Source organism: Tribolium madens, unplaced genomic scaffold, assembly GCF_015345945.1.
Source record: "Tribolium madens isolate multiple individuals breed KSU strain unplaced genomic scaffold, Tmad_KSU_1.1 Scaffold_3;HRSCAF=73;Tcas5.2_LG2, whole genome shotgun sequence".
NCBI classification, from domain to species: Eukaryota; Metazoa; Arthropoda; class Insecta; order Coleoptera; family Tenebrionidae; genus Tribolium; species Tribolium madens.
Window position 1 is genome coordinate 4,058,714 of NW_025401006.1, and position 17,954 is coordinate 4,076,667.

General features: G+C 32.1%; 2 protein-coding genes across 2 annotated transcripts; both read left to right on the forward strand.

Annotated features, from left to right (window-relative positions):
- The first annotated feature begins 198 nt into the window (after positions 1–198).
- LOC123007033 (nucleolar MIF4G domain-containing protein 1) lies at positions 199–3,048 on the forward strand. Its single transcript, XM_044402045.1, has 7 exons — positions 199–520; positions 578–779; positions 835–1,876; positions 1,925–2,100; positions 2,148–2,497; positions 2,542–2,673; positions 2,721–3,048. The coding sequence occupies exons 1-7, from the start codon at positions 284–286 to the stop codon at positions 3,003–3,005; spliced, it is 2,424 nt and encodes an 807-aa protein (XP_044257980.1). The 5' UTR covers positions 199–283; the 3' UTR covers positions 3,006–3,048.
- A 614-nt stretch (positions 3,049–3,662) lies between these two features.
- On the forward strand, positions 3,663–16,916 carry LOC123007036 (tyrosine kinase receptor Cad96Ca). The gene is made up of 8 exons (XM_044402050.1): positions 3,663–3,992; positions 9,200–9,447; positions 9,505–10,011; positions 10,065–10,190; positions 10,241–10,376; positions 10,428–10,762; positions 13,343–13,624; positions 16,349–16,916. Exons 1-8 carry the CDS (start codon positions 3,941–3,943, stop codon positions 16,571–16,573), a joined length of 1,911 nt encoding a protein of 636 aa, XP_044257985.1. The 5' UTR covers positions 3,663–3,940; the 3' UTR covers positions 16,574–16,916.
- Positions 16,917–17,954: the final 1,038 nt, after the last annotated feature.

The window sequence follows — 17,954 nt, forward strand, 5'->3', positions numbered from 1 at the left end:
AATAAAATATCACTAGGGGATTACATAATTGGTTGAATTTTAGATTTTTTTAATTACAAAAAAGTGTATTTCATATTATTACCGTATAATAACTTGCCATGTACTTCAATTTTACAAAATTTACATATTTATATATTTTTGTTTGTTTTTTGTAATACCTAAATGTGGAACTTACCCTTCTTCAAGGTCACAGTTGTCAAAAAGATCATAACCTTGCTTTTCCACGTTTTATATATTTTTGTGTTTTTCACGACTAGGATCAATTTTTCGTATAATTTTTATTATGTCGGCTAAGAAGGCAAAAAGGTCGCCAAACAAACCAAAAACGAGGAAAGAAATTCGAAAAGAGCAAAGAAAAACAAAAAAAATTCGACGTCTTGAATATTACACAAATAGGAAAAAACCGGGCCAATTTGTTCGAATTAACCCACAAATGGCTGCAGAAATATACGGTGAAGACGCCACAAAAACACTGAAAGAATCCAATCAAGGAAAACTGAAAAATCAAGTAAAAACTAAGGTAAATAAATTTGGTTACCCAATTGACACCGAAAAATTTTCTTTGATACCATTGTAGATGGAGGCTGAAAACGTGCGAGATAAAGAGAAAAAACAGCAAATTAAGTTGCAGAAAGACATGAATAAACAAAGAAATAAACAATTAGTGGAAGCCAATTTGGAGGAAGACCGTACAATTCGAAGATTGGAAAAACAATTGAAACTGAACAAGAGAAAATCAAAATCGGTGCCTGCTTCGTTCAGTAGGGACGGCTTAGACTGTATCCTTTCATATTTTTTGTCCATTTTTATTCTTGCTACTTTAACAATAAATAGATTTGCTGGAAGTTTGCGATCCTGAAAATTTGAAAAATACAGCACTTGCTGAGCAGCAGTTGGTGGAAGTAAATAATGAGTTTGAAGAAGATTTAGTTTTAATGACAGAGAATACTAAGAATCCAACCGACGATCTTTTAAACTCATCTGAAGATGAAATTGAGGATGAGGAAGATTTTAGTGAAAGTGATACTGCAGAAATTCCAGTTTCCAAGAAGCGGAAAATTGAGGAAATCGACGAAATTGATAGGAAGAAAAGCCAAAAAAATGGGGAAGAGTCAGACTGGGGTGAGGAAAGTTTTGAAGAAGAGGAAACTTCAGAAGAGGAAACCCCTCAAGAGACAAATGACGGGACTTGGGAAGATATTTATGGCCGATTGCGGAGTAAAGATGGCTCTGTTGTAACAACTGGCCAAAACTACGTTCCACCGGCCGCACGAATGGCCTCAGAAAGTGGACCAGAAGATAAAATAAGGAGTCAAAAAATGGAGAGATTGAAAAGACAACTCAAAGGTTTGATAAATAGATTAGCTGAGAGTAACATGCACAGCATTACCACACAAATTGAAGAACTCTACATGAGTAATAGCAGAAATGACATGAACAATACAATCACAAATTTAGTGACTGAAGCTTTAGTTGCAAATATTCTAGCACCAGAGAGACTCCTCATGGAACACATTCTACTAATTACGATTTTACACGCGAATGTTGGGACTGAAGTCGGGGCTCACTTTTTGCAAACAATCGTAAAATTATTTGACGAACATTTGAAATCCCCAAATGTTGAAAATAAAAAACTTGACAATGTTATTATCATTTTGGCACAACTCTACAATTTTAAATTGTTTGATTCTAAATTAATTTATGAAATTCTTGATACTTTAGCTGAAAATTTCGATGAAAAACACGTCGAATGTATTTTACATATTCTAAGAAATGTCGGTTTTAATCTGCGGAAAGATAATCCAATTGCACTAAAAAATCTCATTTTAAGGCTCCAAAAACGGGCGTCTAATGCGTCTGATGAGCTGAAGGATAAGTACGTTTTACGTCAATTTGCTCATTTTTTTAATTGTTTTTTTCACAGCTCAAGAGTAAAATTCATGTTGGATATCTTATTAGCAATAAAAAATAACAACGTTTCTAAAATCCCAAATTATGACACGACGTATTCGGAACATTTGAAAAAAATTATAAAAGGTTTTATAAGAAAGGGCAATTACGTTACTCAACTTAACATTTCTTTGGAAGACTTACTAAAAGGTTGCTTAAATTGCTAAAACTATTTAGTATAATTCTCAAGTTTACAGCTGAAGAAAAGGGCAAATGGTGGGTTGTGGGTTCTGCATGGGTCGGCAATTCTGAGAATAAAACTCCAGAAGCTGTTAAAGAAACCCCAAACACGTTTTCACAAAAACTATTAGAATTAGCAACAAGACAGAGAATGAACACAGATACACGAAAAAATATCTTTTGTGTTATTATGTCAGCAGAGGATTACTTGGACGCATTCGAAAAACTCCTCCGTCTCTCGTTGAAAAACCAGCAAGAACGGGAAATCATCCACGTGATTTTACACTGTTGTTTGCAGGAAAAAACATACAATCCGTATTACGCAACTTTAGCGCAAAAATTCTGCGAGTATGACCGCAAATTTCAGGTAAAACTATTCTTTTCTGAATTTTGTAAAACTAACGGTTTCAGATGACGATCAAATATTCAATTTGGGACAAACTGAAAGCCCTTAAGGACCACTCAGCCAAACAAATCTCACACTTAGCCAAGCTCCTGAGTCATCTATTTGTAGAAAAAGGTCTCCCAATATCGACATTGAAGGTTCTTTCAGGCAGTTTATAAAACAATTCGCCATAATTTGATTGCAGGTCGTCCAGTTCAGTGAATTGGATAAAGTTACTTTGCGATTTCTAAGACAGATTTTGTTGGGGATTTTATTACACGAGGATTTAGACGTTTGTAAAGGAGTTTTTGAAAAAGTCGCCTACTCTGATAAGCTGAAAATGTTTAGGGAGAGTCTGAGACTGTTCCTCCACCACTTTTTGTTAAAAAATCTCGAATCGCAAAATATCGGAAATGAGAAGAGAGAGGTGCTGCAGCACAGGGTCAAAATCGTGGAAAAACTCTTAATTGGAAAAGAAATTAGATTGTGATTAGATACTGTTGCAAAGATGAATAAAAATTCGAAATAATAAACAGCGTTTTACATTTAATATTTAATTGAAGAGTAGAGTAAAATATTTTTTTTAATTAAACAAGAGAGTATGCAACTCATAATACACATCATCAAAAAGGGTCGCCTAACCGTTGGAATTTTTGTAATTACTGAAACTGAAAATTATTGCTTTAATGAAGTAATATATTATGTTTTTATTGTTGGCGACATTAACTAGATTAGAATTAACAACGTATTATTTGTTTTGGTACCTACAGCACTTAATTCGTAGAAAAAAAAGTTTACAAGTTTGCCAAACACTTATGGAAGATATAAAAACTCGTCACGCCCGTCATCTTCCCACTTACAACCTTATTAGGTGAATAACAGAGTGGGAAAAGAATGCGAATGGTTGCCAACTTGGTGAGATTTCCTCAACTGTGTTCGCAAAATGAATAAAACATGGAAAAATTAAAACTCTTGTAACAAAGTAGAAACTAGAAACTTCCTTGCGTCATGATTTGTAAAACTGTCTATTTTGTAAAAACATCACTTTCGATTGTTCCTTTTGGAATGTTTGTTGGAGTCGTAAGGAAGTTTGCTGAAACAGGTGTCTCCAATTTGAATCGAGCGCTTCGCAGTCCCGTTAATTTATTTTACCTGAATGTTGAATCGAACTTTCTAAAGATATACCTGTCGTGGTACTCGCCGTCTCACATGGCCTACTCCATTCAGTATTCTCCAGTTCGCCATCCGACTATAACCGATTAAAAACCTCGCAAAATGAAGGAAAAAGGTTGATTTTTGTGAACGTGTAAAGTTTCTGTGATTCCCAGTGTCTGTACGGAAAAATGTGAGTGATTTGGGAGATTTCAACGCACGATCAAGCAGAAGATGTGGACTATTCTGGTGTAGTGACTAAATTGATAAACAATGTTTTGGAATCGTTGCTTTGTTCTAATTTCTTTCACCTGGATCGTCGAAGGTAAAAGAGAAAGCGCATCTTTTGGTTTTTCGCATTTTTGAGTTTTCGTATTTGGGACACGAAAGTAAGAGAGAAAGTTGATAAAACAAGTGATTTAAATTCGGAAGACCTTCAAAGCGACTAGTGGATAATTAAGGATTACTACACGTCAATGTGCCAATTCGCAAAGGCATATTATTTTGTACTTAATTAGATGGACGTATGTGAAAACAATAACTATTGTTGCAAAATACAGTTACATAAGAATTCGTGTAAATATTCAGTTTTCCTCCAAACAAAATGAATCTAGTAGGAACTGTTTTGGTTCCGCTTAAATTTAAAGGTCAAGAGCAAAGTTTTCGTTCACGTCACGAAATAATACATTTGTTATCGGACCATTAGCAACAATTGCAAATAATTAGGAAATTAAAAACGGAGGGGACGGGTTTTAGAAAGGAAAAATTGATTTAGAGTGTTATATCCTGGATTGCCTTCAAACATGTTTTATTTACCAAAATTTTAATTAGAATGTTTAGTTTGAAAGGTGATAAGTGTGATAGCGCACACGTGTGCAATTTTATAAACTAAGACAAGCACAAAACAACCAATATCACAAAATATCATTTTAATTGTGTTTAAAACACAACCAGTTCGTGTAATACAAACCCACGTTATTATTGTTAAAGATTCAAGGCTAATATGTTAATTAATTTATGGGAACTTGATTAAAAAAATCTAATTCATAAAAGAGTTTATGAGTATTTGCAACTTTGTTGATTTTGAACATTTTTCTCAGAATACAATGTGGGTATTTCTTCGAGAATAGTAACAGACATCTATTTGTATATTTGAGTTGAAAATATTGCGCAAATTGCATTTTAGATTAGAAATGTTCCAACTCAGAAATAAGGAATCAAATCAGGTTTATTTATTCATTTCAACTTTATTCATATAACTGGCTAACACAAAAATATATTACATGCCGGAAAGCAGAAAAAAATATTTAAAAACCTTATCTGTCAAAAAATTTATTTTTTGACATTTAACTTTTTTATGTCTATTTATTGTTACCGATGATCTTGTATATGTTTTTTTTATAATTATTTTGTTTGTGACAAAAAATCAAAAATCTCTTTGCAACACTGTTGGGTAGAATATATTTGCAATTTTTTAAACCAGAATGGAGGTGACGGCTGTATCAGCAGTATAATAAAAGTTTGACGTTTTATTTTGAAAGTCAAGGTTGCCAAACTAAGATTTTAATTTTTGACACAACTTGAGTTAAAAAATCACAATCATTTATAGGCACCCGGTATCTTATTTTATTGGCATTTTTCTCTGGTACTCGACTTTTGGGACATTCTGTATCTAGTTAAATTATATTGACAAGTTATGTAGAACAGAAGCGATGTTATGACTTTCAATTTGCGTTTTTAATAAAACATTATTGAAGAAACAAAAATATGGCCATGCATAAAATTTCAAATTTAAAATGAAATCATAAATATCCACATAAATGTCTTAAATTTTCATAATTTAAAATTGAATCAATAAAATATGGAATTTGTAGCTAAACAAAAACTTTACAAAAATATTCTAGTCTGAATCTTTTGTCAAATACTCATTATGTTTTGTGTTTTGCATTGATTATTTATGCTCGTTTCAAACCAATAGACAATTTCACTTACAAAATTTGTGAATAAGGACGAATTACCTCTAAAATAATCCAATTTCTTACGATTAGTAAATACTTCAAGGCATCGCCATTGAAATTAATTAACAGACATATTTACCTGCAATTATCTTCATCAATATTCACTTCCAAAACAATCCCATAAACCAGTCTTGGAAGATTTTCCCTAATAAAAGAACGCAATTCGGTTTCAATTTTCTATTTTGTGATTTTTTTCAAAAAAGTATGAAGCCAAGCCTCAAGCCCAACACGATAACAAATTTCATGCTTGGGAAACTTCAAACGAATGTTTTTAAATCAAGTGTGCGAAACCATGCGGTTGTATTCCCTGGAGAGTCTTCAGCAAATGTAAATTTTCTGATGTTGATATGTAATTATTGTGACGCGACTTCTGCAGGAACCTCAAGTATGAACATTAGGTATAAATTTCATGTCGCGAAAAATATCAAGTAATAGTTTAAGGTTATTTAGACCGTCTAATTGAATTAATTACACGTCCTACTTATTTTTATGGGTATCCACGAGATCAATAATAATTTCAGTCCGTCAGTTGCATGTGGGTGCTCTATTATTGGCCCTAATCAATATTCTATTCTGGATTAAGTACTCAAATTAGTCAATTAGTCCAATCAAAAATGTGTAAAGTCTCAAGTTACAAGTTATAACATTTGAGCTGCGGTTCAAATTACTTGATCAAAACAGTGAAATTCCTGAAAATAAATGATTTAGATTTGCCAAGTTGGGAACTAAGTTTGCAACTTCGTCTCGAGTTTAGCGAAATTTTCACAAAATCGTGATTTAGGGGTCATAAGTCAAAATGAGCCTTTTTAAAAATAATAAACTCGTTATGTAGCAAATATCCACATGAAATGTTAAATGGAAGCAACGTTACTTTCGGCTCGTTAATCTGTGATTTCTTAAGAAGACTAGGTATAATTTGTCATTGTACTAATTACACATGTTTAAAGTTGAATTAAAGTGTCTTCTCTTCTCATTTTCAATTTCGTTATAATCTGTGTGAGCGTAATTAAAAACGAAATGCGGCGAGTCTTTGAAAACCGTTTTGCACGGCTTCCATTTACTTCGTTAACCTTATCACGAACAAATTAAAATTGTATGGTGGGAGAGCAATAAAACGTCTTCCTTTTATTCGGATAATTCAAACGACTGAGACTTCCAAGGACATGAGTCAACCTAGTTTTCTATAAACATCCTCTTCCTACAATTTCTCTTTTCGTCGACTGTGTGTGTCGATGGAAATCAGTTGTTGCGAAAATTTGCAGGAAAGGGGAGATTTATGAGCAAAGAAGGCGGTTTTGACATTTTCCGTACTCTCTCTCAAAGAAAGAAAGTCGGGGATTGCACCGACGACGCCGGTTGCCCAACTGTAAGAAATTTGAAGCGACACTCGACAGTTCAACCAATCGATAAAAAAGCTAAGAATCATGATCTAAAACGAGGAGATGACAATTACTCAAAAGTGTGTTACACTGCTACATAACATAACATAAGAGTGCTTTTATCAACTAATTTCAGTAGTGAAATGAAGTAATTTTTTTCAATCCTCTATGTTAAAATTTATTTTATTTTATTATTTAATTTATTTTATTTTTTTATTTTATTTTATTTTATTTATTTTATCTACTCTTTTCTCCATGTTAAAATGAAATTTTATTGTCTAGATGATAAAGAATACATCTATTGTTATATATGTATATGTTTGTATGCGGTTGTTAGTTGCTAATGATATTTGACATTAGATTTCATTGTTGAATTTTACTATGACATTTATAAATATCGATCAAATTGACTACAAAATTAGTGAGGATTAAATAAAATTTTATATTGTACACGACGATAAAATTTTCATTATCTTTTCGAGCACACTAGCGTCTCGGCTGTGCTCTCAAAGATAAAATTCAATTTTATCGTCTTGTATAATAAATAACTATTTACCTACTGTTTATATTTTATCAACTAATGTCAGTAGATAAAATTGTTTTTTATCGTCTAGTAAAATAAAGTAATTTTTATCTACTGTTTATATTTAAGAAATTCGGGTAGGTGGGTATACAAAATAAAACGAAATATTATACACGACGATAAAGATTGTTTATCGTCTTGTATAATAAATAACTCTTTTATATTTTTGTAAAAAAATTTAAAAACAGGAATACAGGGGTTTTCTTAGTACTGCATAAAAATTCAACCACATATTCTACACCGAAAAATAACACTATCAAATAAACGATAGTCCTATAAAGCTTCGTTACGAATACACAGGATGATGAAGTTTTATGATAAAAATTAAAATCTTAGTTCCTCCGAAACCACTATTTTTAGAAAATTTTATAGACTTTGTGAGCCACTGAAAGTATTTATTTTCCGCCAATCATTTTACGCTACACTTAATTGTGTAGAAATTTTAAGAGCCCAAAATAATTTTAATTTCATAAAAAGGCACGTGTTATGTCGCATGAGGTTATTGGGGCAAAAGAATAATTAGCATATTGGATGTCTATGTCTGCAATCTCTTCGATTGCTTTACCACAAATTGGTTTTTTCACAAATTTTATATATTTTTTAAAAATATTAATTTTTCTATAACTCTCTTGTCCAGCATCACCTGGACTGTTGTTTAGTGAATTTTTTTCAATTTAAATTAACTAAATAAATTTAAATTTACAACAGTTTTTGCATTGTAAATATGTTAAAAAAAAATAAACTTCAAAATGTATTAAGTTAATTTAGAACGTAATCTTCAGCTTCGGCATTTAGCTCAAAAAAATGTGTCAAATGAGTTAAATTTTTATGCAAAACATGAATAAGTTGTTTAGGTGTGTTAACAGCTTCTCAGTATGCGTTACAAGCCTAGTATATTTTTTTTAATGCTGGTAACAATGCCATTGGAAGTAAATTGTTTTCAATATTATTTTGTTACCGATTTCCCGCTTTCCGGTGGCATCCATGAAAAAATCTTGAAGTTTCATTTTCAGATTACATGCAATGACAAATATGTCACCGACTGCACAAAATATCCTTAAATTATTTTTTTTAAACGGCATAAAAAGCGCAAAAGACAAAAACATAGTATAAAAAACTCGTTACAAAAAGCCATTTAAGTTATAGTTTGTTCTTTAACTCGCCGCTATGTTGCTCGTATGTATGACTGCTACAACTTGTATTTCAAGGCAGAAATAAATTGATTTGCAAAAATTAATTTTTGATTTTTTACTTATTTGCATTGAAATTTTTTTGGTTTAAATTTTGATTTTTGTACTTGTGCAAAAATGTCTTTTAATAAGAATAACACTACTGGATGAAAGACTTGAAATTCTTCCCCGAATTGTTTACGTTATCAAAGCCTCATATTTTGCATACTTTCTGTGGTAAATCCGGGATGCATTGACGTCACAGTTATTTCAACACAAGCTGCCTGTTCAAGCATCAACTTTCACTTATTAGCTTTCGATTGTGATCATTCATAATTCTTGTTTTTGTGTTAAATCCCTAAAAAATCACTTGACAATTTCAGTAAAATGCCAGCTCAGCGACAACACCCCTCCCACCATGTGGTTAGACCGGAACTGGCAAATTCCCGAATCGGAACCTGTGGGAAGTAAAATAATCCAAGCGCACGGTAGAGACAATGAGGGTGGGCGCGTTATTTACGGCTTGGAGCCCCTCCAGTCTTTAGGGAACGAAAAACCAACTGAGAAACTGCCATTCCGGATAGATCCTTACACAGGAATTGTCTATTTAAACGAGTCCTTGCAAGGAAGAGTAATACACAATTCAGCATCCTTTTAGAATTTAAACTAAAGCAAATGCATCTTTCAGGCCGGACAAAACGTCCGGTTGTATGTCACGGCGTCTGATGGCCAACTTACGGCCAAATTTGAAGTTTTTGTCAACATTTTGAAAGATTCGGATCCGAATTCGAGCCTTAGTTTCCCGGGGAGTAAACAGAATGGGTTGGTACCACCCCCATTTCTCACAATTCCGAATTTTAATCAACGTCCGAAAAACCCTCCAACGGCTACGTCAAGACAACCACATTTTCAACAAAAACCAAACGTTACAACGCTTCTAAGACCGATCAAGGTCATAGAACCGGTCAAAAATGAAATCGATGAAAAAGAAGAAACAACAACGAGGAAAATTGAGACGACGATAAAATACGATAATAAAACACTAGACCAAGCGGTGAAATCACCCCCCGATTTAGCCGTTACAGTAGTACCAATTATTTCAGTCTGTGCTGTGTTTCTAATGGTTGGCATCATTGCTCTAGTTTTTAGAAAAAAAATCCATTTAGGGAAACCCAAAAGTTCCAAAGATGATATTGTAAGCGAGACTTTTGCACAAAATTTAAATACAATAATAATATTTTTTTGTAGAGGAAACCATCTTCTGGTGGAATTGTCTTACCAGAAGAACCATCTGTTGGTATGCAACAATGGAGAGGACCGACAGCTTTCAATAATCGGTACGAATTGTGGGAACGTGAAGTAAACCGTTCACAGGTATTTATTTAAGTCTCATTGAAATTTTTGTGTTATTTTGTTGTTTTAAGGCCAGTCATCAGATTTCTGCCCCGATTAAGGACTCCGATCACTGGGAGTTTCCCCGACACCGTCTCAAATTCTTCAACATTTTGGGCGAAGGAGCTTTCGGACAAGTCTGGAAATGCGAAGCTACCGATATTGACGGTAAGTGAAAAATGCGACATTGTTAAAGTCACTTTTTCGCATTTTATGCAGGAAAAGAGGGCGTTTCCGTGGTAGCAGTGAAAACCCTGAAAGAGAACGCGAACGAAAAAGAGAAATCGGATTTGCTTTCCGAGCTTCGCGTGATGAAAATGCTGGAAACTCATCCGAACGTTGTGCGACTTTTGGGCTGTTGCACCGACAAAGAGCCGATATTTTTGATTATGGAATATATCAGTAAAGGCAAATTGCAGAGTTATTTGAGAAATTCACGAGCGGAGAGATATTACAACAACATGCACGGCCAAAGCAAATCGCTAACGTCGAGGGATCTAACATCTTTTGTATATCAAGTCGCCAAGGGAATGGAGTTTCTGTCCGCTAATGGGGTACGTATGGGGGGCATGTTGCGTGATTATAAAATCGAAGACGTTTTCGGGTCGCACGTGTGGGGAGTGTAAGCCGGGTATAAAGGAAGCCAACGCTTCTATGAATTCTCGTTTAGAGTAGTAATTGACTATTATTTCTCGTTGGGGAGAAATTGCTGCTTCGACAGTTTTTCCTTAACACAAGCGAAGTTAATTTTAGGTATATATACATCTATGCATCCGAAATAAGAAAATTAGGTCATAAAAGTGCTTTCGTTTAATTTTGATTTGAAAATAAGAAAAATAAAAAATTGAAGATTTGTTGGGTTACAGGATTAGTCAAAATATCGAGTTCTAAAGACAGTTGAGAATATAAAAAAACTACTTAGAAATACTACCTTTAGAAAGGCTATTGACTTGCAATAAGTGACAAAAGAATTCTATGAAAGATATTTGTGAATTTAAAAAATTATAACTATAGATTTCGAGCTGCAAAAAATAAACTTCTGTAGAAACAATTTTTCAAAATAGTCTTACAAAGACCAGTTAAGGAGACTGAAAAAACAAACAATTCAGATAAACAAATAAAAAAATTTGACTTCAAATAAGCCACACAAAAATGACAAAAACTTAAAAAATAACGAGCTACAGATGGCCGTCAAAAAAATCTGTGAAACATTCTCGAGTTAAAAAAAAATACTGACTTTAACATACCAAGTTAAATAATAGTTAGTTTTGTTACAAGTACGTACAATACTATTTTTTTGAACGAAAAATTGATGTTTGAAATAGCTGGAGTAACTAAAATTCAACAAACATTTTTTTGTTAAAGTTCCTTTACTGTGCTCCTAAAAATAGCTATTTTATGGACACATTTTAGTCCTTAAAGTAAGTCTTTTTGGACTTTTTCCTAAAATTGTCTTTCTTATACTTTTTGGGAAAATAGAGTTCGAAAAAGACACACTTTAGGAATTATTCTGAAACAGTTCGAAAAAGAGTCATTTTATAGAGCAAAATGTGTTTGTAAAATAGCTACTTTTGAGAGCGTAGATATACAAAAAAAATAGTTGCGCAAATAAAATCGAGAATAAGAGTTCACAAAAATTTTTGATTTGTAATAAAATTGTGATAAAATAAAAAAATCTACAAGAGAAATTTTCTAATTACAATAAATTTTAGTGAAAGGGTTTCTAAATATCACAAATGACATTTTCTAAGATAGAAATTGTTACCGTTAGGACTTTCCAAAATATCCAGAGTTATCAAGACATAAAAAATTTTAATCAAGAAAGAAATTCTTGAATTAAAAAATATGTTAGACTTAACGCACTCAAAAGATAATTGAGAAGAATAAAAATTATTAGAGAAATTGGTTCTCAATGGAACTAACAATTATTTTGTCACAAATAAATTTTGATTTAAATTTAAATTAACGCAAATTTGTAGAAGGATTATTTTCTGTTCCAAACATTAAAGTTTTAATGATTTTTTATTAAGTTTTAACGGATACGGATCCGTGCTCGACCTTGTCATTTTTATATTTTTCAACCTCTTAATTAACTTTTCCTAAAATAAAACCAATTTAAATGGAGGATTTAAAATTTACTATTGACTTTTAACAAACAAAAACAATTATATCAAAGACATTTTCGAGAAGCAAAATGAACAAAAATTTAGACTAAATAAAAATGTAGGTAGAAACCTTTCAAAATATAGTGTTTCAAAGGGCGCAATTAAAGAGACTGAATAACAAGCAATGCTGAAAATCAGCTAAAAAAAATTTTGGACACTTCAAATAAGCCACAAAAGAAATTGTACTTGGTATTTAAAAAAATCATTTGAATCTTTTCAAAACAGGTATCGAGCTGTAGATGACAGTTAGAAACAACAGAGTACAAAAAATATGAAAACAAATTTGGAATTAAAAAAAAATATGACTGACTTTTAACATATCAAATTAAAAAAAAGATTGTGTGAGAATAAAAACTATCAAGAATTAATAGTTTCCAAAAACTCTATATTTATAATAAAATAGAAAAAATTAAGAAAGTTTTTTTTTAATTTCATTAAATTTTGTAGAAAGATTTTTAAATATCAAGAGACAGTTTCTAAAAAAGAAATTGTTACATTTAGAATTTTTCAAAGTATCAAGCTGCAAAACACTGGAGGATTTCCAGAATATCCAGAATTTAAAAGCAAAGCTTAAACAAATTTTGAGAAAGAAATTTTCGAATAAAATAGAATTGAATTTAGAAGAAAGATTTAAGCAAAAATTGGTTCTGGAAGAAACTGATAAGTTGAATCAAAATGTTTTTTTTTTGTTTTCTACAAAACTTTTAACGTACTCGACCTCGTCGTCTTTATGTTTTCCAACCTCGTAATTTACCTCTCCTAAAATAGACCCAATTCAAATCCTCCACAGCACCACAGCTGTTTTCTATTGCATAATTAAAGTAGCCCGAGAGCGAAACTCTTATCTTATCACGTATTTCTTTCCAGAACACGATTACCTGTCCTGCCAAACTATCAAAAACATCCCTTGCACTAAACAATCTCTGGGTTTAAATTTCACTAAATTTAATGAACTCTTCAACTTTCCAGATAATCCATCGGGACCTTGCCGCCCGCAACATCCTCATTACGGAGGAGCATACGTGCAAAGTGGCCGACTTTGGATTTGCTAGAGACGTTATAGTCTCACACGTTTACGAAAGAAAGAGCGAGGGGCGACTCCCGATCCGCTGGATGGCCCCCGAGTCACTTTACGATAACATTTTTTCGGTCAAGTCGGACGTGTGGAGCTTCGGGGTGCTGATTTGGGAGGTGGTGACGCTGGGAAGTACGCCATATCCGGGGCTATCGGCCGCCGAGGTCATGAAGAAGGTATAAAACTATTTTCGAGCATTTAAATGCAAAACTCTGAGCAGAAGCTCACATTACTCGATGAGAAATTGTCGCGTTTCTTTTAGGAAATGATGCTGTTTGAGTAATACAATCGGAGTGTCTTTAAAGACGCTTTGGGGCTTATATTGACGCAAATTTTTCTTTGTCTCCTCGCGTTAAAATGATTGAACGATTCAATAATAATTGCATCGAGGCGAACAAATTTAATATTTCTGTTTACTCCACTTAATTGGAAGCGAAAAAATTAACCAGTTTTATTTTTTTATTCATAAAACATGGAGCTTTCAAAGTTGGTCTAATCTACTTTGTGTAAGCTCCAGTTTTAAAGCTGCAAGGCAGGTAAATAATACACTAAACGAAAAGTAAAATTTTGCATTACGTTTTATGGACAAGATAAGAAAATTCACGCGTTGACACATATTTCTAATTGCTTTAAACAGCTTTTTTATTAAACATTTTTCACGAGCTTATCGTAAAAGCTTCGCCGACACTCCCGACGCTCCATTACCCCGTCTAGTCACACGAATTGTGAAATGATTGTTTTGTATTGGACCAACAACCTCACTTTTCCACTACTCAATAGTGTCTCTCGTTTACAAAAATATTTATTTGAAAGCTTTATCGATTTTACGCAACAGTTGCAACTTAATCTCATCTAAGTGAAATGGAATGTCGTTATTAATCTCAAATGAATGTTTCATGCAAGGAATATGTGACTTGGTTCTTAGTTTCGACTTATTTAACGATTTTAGAAGGTCTTAATTGCAAAAGTTTATTATCTCTGTTTTCACGCCTAAGTCCAATTTTTTCAAGAAATAAATAATAATAGTTTTAAAAGTGAATATTGAATACACTGTCTATTTTAAACAATGCATAAAATCTTGCAATCGGCATTAATTAACAAAATAACAGATGTTGAAATACTCGTATTATAAGTCCAGGGTAATGTTAGAGCGACAAAATATTAATCCAAAAAGAGGTGAATAGTATCTAAGTAAAAAAAATATATTGTGGAAGCAAAAAACACAAAATCACCATGAAGTAATTCGAGTTGGAATATAATAATGCAAATCGTTAATAATATAATAGAACAGTGCCAGCAAATGTTATTGATTTTTGGAAAACAGGTTTTTCATAGCAAAAAGTAGTTTCTTGTCGCTTACACTGTTCCAAAAAGTATTGTTAGACAATGCCGAGAGTATTTTCATTTCCAAATTAATATGCAAATAGTGAAAGTTTTGAAATTATTTTTTTTTAATTTATTATCGATTAGTACTGTATTTTTACGTGAAGCTTTCAAAAAATGTTTAACAACCGGAATAACAATAGGTAATTTATGGTCCAAAAATCATTTTTTTTTCCAATTTCAAATTGTTTATTATCGGGTACCGGTTTCGGCCAATTTGGCTTTCATCAGCCCTACGTCAAGAAAATTTCACATTAAAATACTTTACAAACTTTAACATTACACATCAAATTACATATAAAATTAAAATTAAAAACAATTGAAACTCCCCTATTTGTTTATTCTCGCTGTCAAATAACAATAGTTGATCAAAAAGGAAAAAAAATCATAAACAAAACCTCAGAGAATTTATTTGTACAAATACCTACATATAAAAGACAAATTAGAAGAGTTTTTGAATTTTGGTAGCGTTTATTTCTTGTGTTTGAAAGCTAATTTATTTATAAATCATGAATTTTTTAGATTTAATTAACAGACAGGAAAATTATATTTAAATACAAATTACATAGAAAATTTTTAATTTCATTTCAGGGAAAAACCAAGAAAACTTTTAAATTTGTCATAAATCACTCCTTCAACTTAGAAATGAACGAAAACTCATCAATAAAGCAAAATACGATAACCAGAGGAATATCAGGACTATTATAGAAATCTTCCTTACTCAAAATGATGATGATTTTCCGGAAGAAAACTTTTCCACTTAATAAATATACTGTTAAAAAAATTTCATTATAATTTAAATGAATTGAACAAGAATTAGGTATACCTTAGACTTCATTTATTTTAGCTTTTTTTCATATTGAAAAAAACTTTACATGTTTAGGGCGCTAAATTATTAAGTCTTTTTAGTGTGTTTTATAAACTATAAATAATTCTTCTTCTTGGATCTTCTTGGTATGGAAACACGATCGTGTTTTTGTTCAACTATAAATAAAACAAATATCTCTCTATTAATCTACTAGATTCACTTTCAACAAAATGCTCCCGAACTCTGAAATGTTAGGTCAAATTGTGACATTGGTTTCTAATTGAAAATGTTGGTTTTGAATTATTTCTAAATATTAAACATTTTGGGCTTAGGCTGTTTTCACTTTAAGGTACAGAATTAAGAAATCTAAAAAGTGACTTTACTAATAAGTCAAAATAGCCTTTTGTTCTCCTTGAGAAACTTTGTTTTTGCAAACTCAACTGCTTGTTATCTGGACTTTACCTTTCTTCGCTTTATTTCAAATGACTGGAAACGAACAACAAAAAATATCTCATTAAAATAAAAAATTTCCTAGATAAATTCTGTGAGCACAACAAATCCTTATCTTAGTCAATCACGTCTTGGCTTTCTGCCCCATCCGTTCCAATAAATCTCATTAAGCGATTCCTTGCGGGTATAAATGTTTACTAGAAGCGTGAAAAATGAACTCTTTATTTTTATGTGTTTTTTTATTGTTTGATTTGTCCAGGTCCGGGATGGCTACAGACTGGACAAACCGGAGCACTGCCGCCGTGAACTTTACAACATAATGTACTATTGCTGGGACAAAGACCCGAAACAGCGGCCCTCGTTTGGAGAATGCGTCCAGCTGCTCGAGAAGCTTCTAATGACGGAAACCGATTATATCGAATTAGAACGCTTCCCTGATCACTCCTATTACAACATGATGAGTTTGAGTGGCGAAAAACTCTGATGTTTGCAAAGTTTTAGTGTTTTAAGTTAAGCTCACTCCCAGTGGTTGTTACAAAGAAATAACCAAAGTTATGACAACAGTTTTTCACACACTGTAAATTATTTATGCTAGGTTTAGTGACAAGACTGTAAGTTAGTTAAGTTTGAGGTAAGTTTAATTGGAATTGGGTGCCCAACTTTATTATTGTATTAATCTTGAGAAGGGCACTTTCAGTCACAAACTGTAAATCCCAATTAGTGATGCGAACACAAAGGACGATAAGTACCTGCAAGTCCGGTGTCTTAAGTTTATTTACTAAATTATAATTTTTATTTTATTACAATGTGCAATAAAAGTGAAAATACCCAAAGACTCTCATTTCACTCTCATTACCCTTTCTTTTCACCATTTTTTTAATGCATTTTAAAATAAAAGTCGAAAATGAATTATTTCAAAGGGATGTTTGCTAGTAAATATCGTATTCATGATTTTTAAATTAAACTGCTTACAAACACCACTAACTGCCTCAGGAAGTTGACCTAGAAACTACTGCCCTCTTGTACCATTATCAAAGAACAATAACCGTAGCAATTATGGATGCAAGTCTAAGAGTTTGCATGCATTAAACGCAATAGTAAGAATTTCCATATTACGAGGATTGTTTTATTTCAATAAAATATTTGTTTTACCTCTGAAGTCGATTCGAGTCTTGTAATTATAGAATATTTCAAAATTATGAAAAATATTATACAAGGGTATAGAATTTCAAAGCAAAAACCAGATTATTCCAATAATCGATAAAGTGTCTCAAAAATATTTACAAATAAATTTATAGTTTTAGACGCTCTGTCTAAATTTATCTTGATCTAGAAAGTTTGGAAACTTCGCTTTTCACTTTTCAACGTTACTATCTAATAAATTTCGGTTGTTTTTTTAGTGAAAAAATGCCCAGATGTTGTCTTTTTTAATTTAATATTAATTTCCCCTTTCCTCACTTTAGGATAAATAAATTTCCTCGAGAAAATGAAATCAAAGTCAATTTTATAAAGTTGCGAAGCAAATCATGATTCTGACACTAGAAGGTGGTCTTTGTACGGATCTTCTGCACCCTTTTCAGTTCAAATAAAATTGCATTGTGTTGTAATCACATTGAAGACGTAATAGAATTTCCTGAAGCTGTTATGGTCTACATTTACATTTTTCTTTCATCTGTCTTTCTAAATAAAATAAAAACCCTTAACAAAATTACTCATTTATTTTATCTTGCGTCTAAATATAAATCAAAGACATTTTCCTCGACACTTAACTGGATTATTCTATGTCAATTAGTATCAACGTGTCAAGGAAAATATTTCAAGTTCATGTTTATGTATTAAATCGATATTGCCGTCCTTTGATTATA

Coding starts and splice junctions, on each gene's coding strand:
- LOC123007033 (XM_044402045.1), top strand. CDS start 284: ATGTCGGCTAAGAAGGCAAAAAGGTCGCCAAACAAACCAAAAACGAGG. Junction 780..834: donor CAGTAGGGACGGCTTAGACT/GTATCCTTTCAT, acceptor AACAATAAATAG/ATTTGCTGGAAGTTTGCGAT. Junction 2,101..2,147: donor TTTGGAAGACTTACTAAAAG/GTTGCTTAAATT, acceptor TCAAGTTTACAG/CTGAAGAAAAGGGCAAATGG.
- LOC123007036 (XM_044402050.1), top strand. CDS start 3,941: ATGTTTTGGAATCGTTGCTTTGTTCTAATTTCTTTCACCTGGATCGTC. Junction 3,993..9,199: donor TTTCACCTGGATCGTCGAAG/GTAAAAGAGAAA, acceptor TGACAATTTCAG/TAAAATGCCAGCTCAGCGAC. Junction 9,448..9,504: donor ACGAGTCCTTGCAAGGAAGA/GTAATACACAAT, acceptor TGCATCTTTCAG/GCCGGACAAAACGTCCGGTT.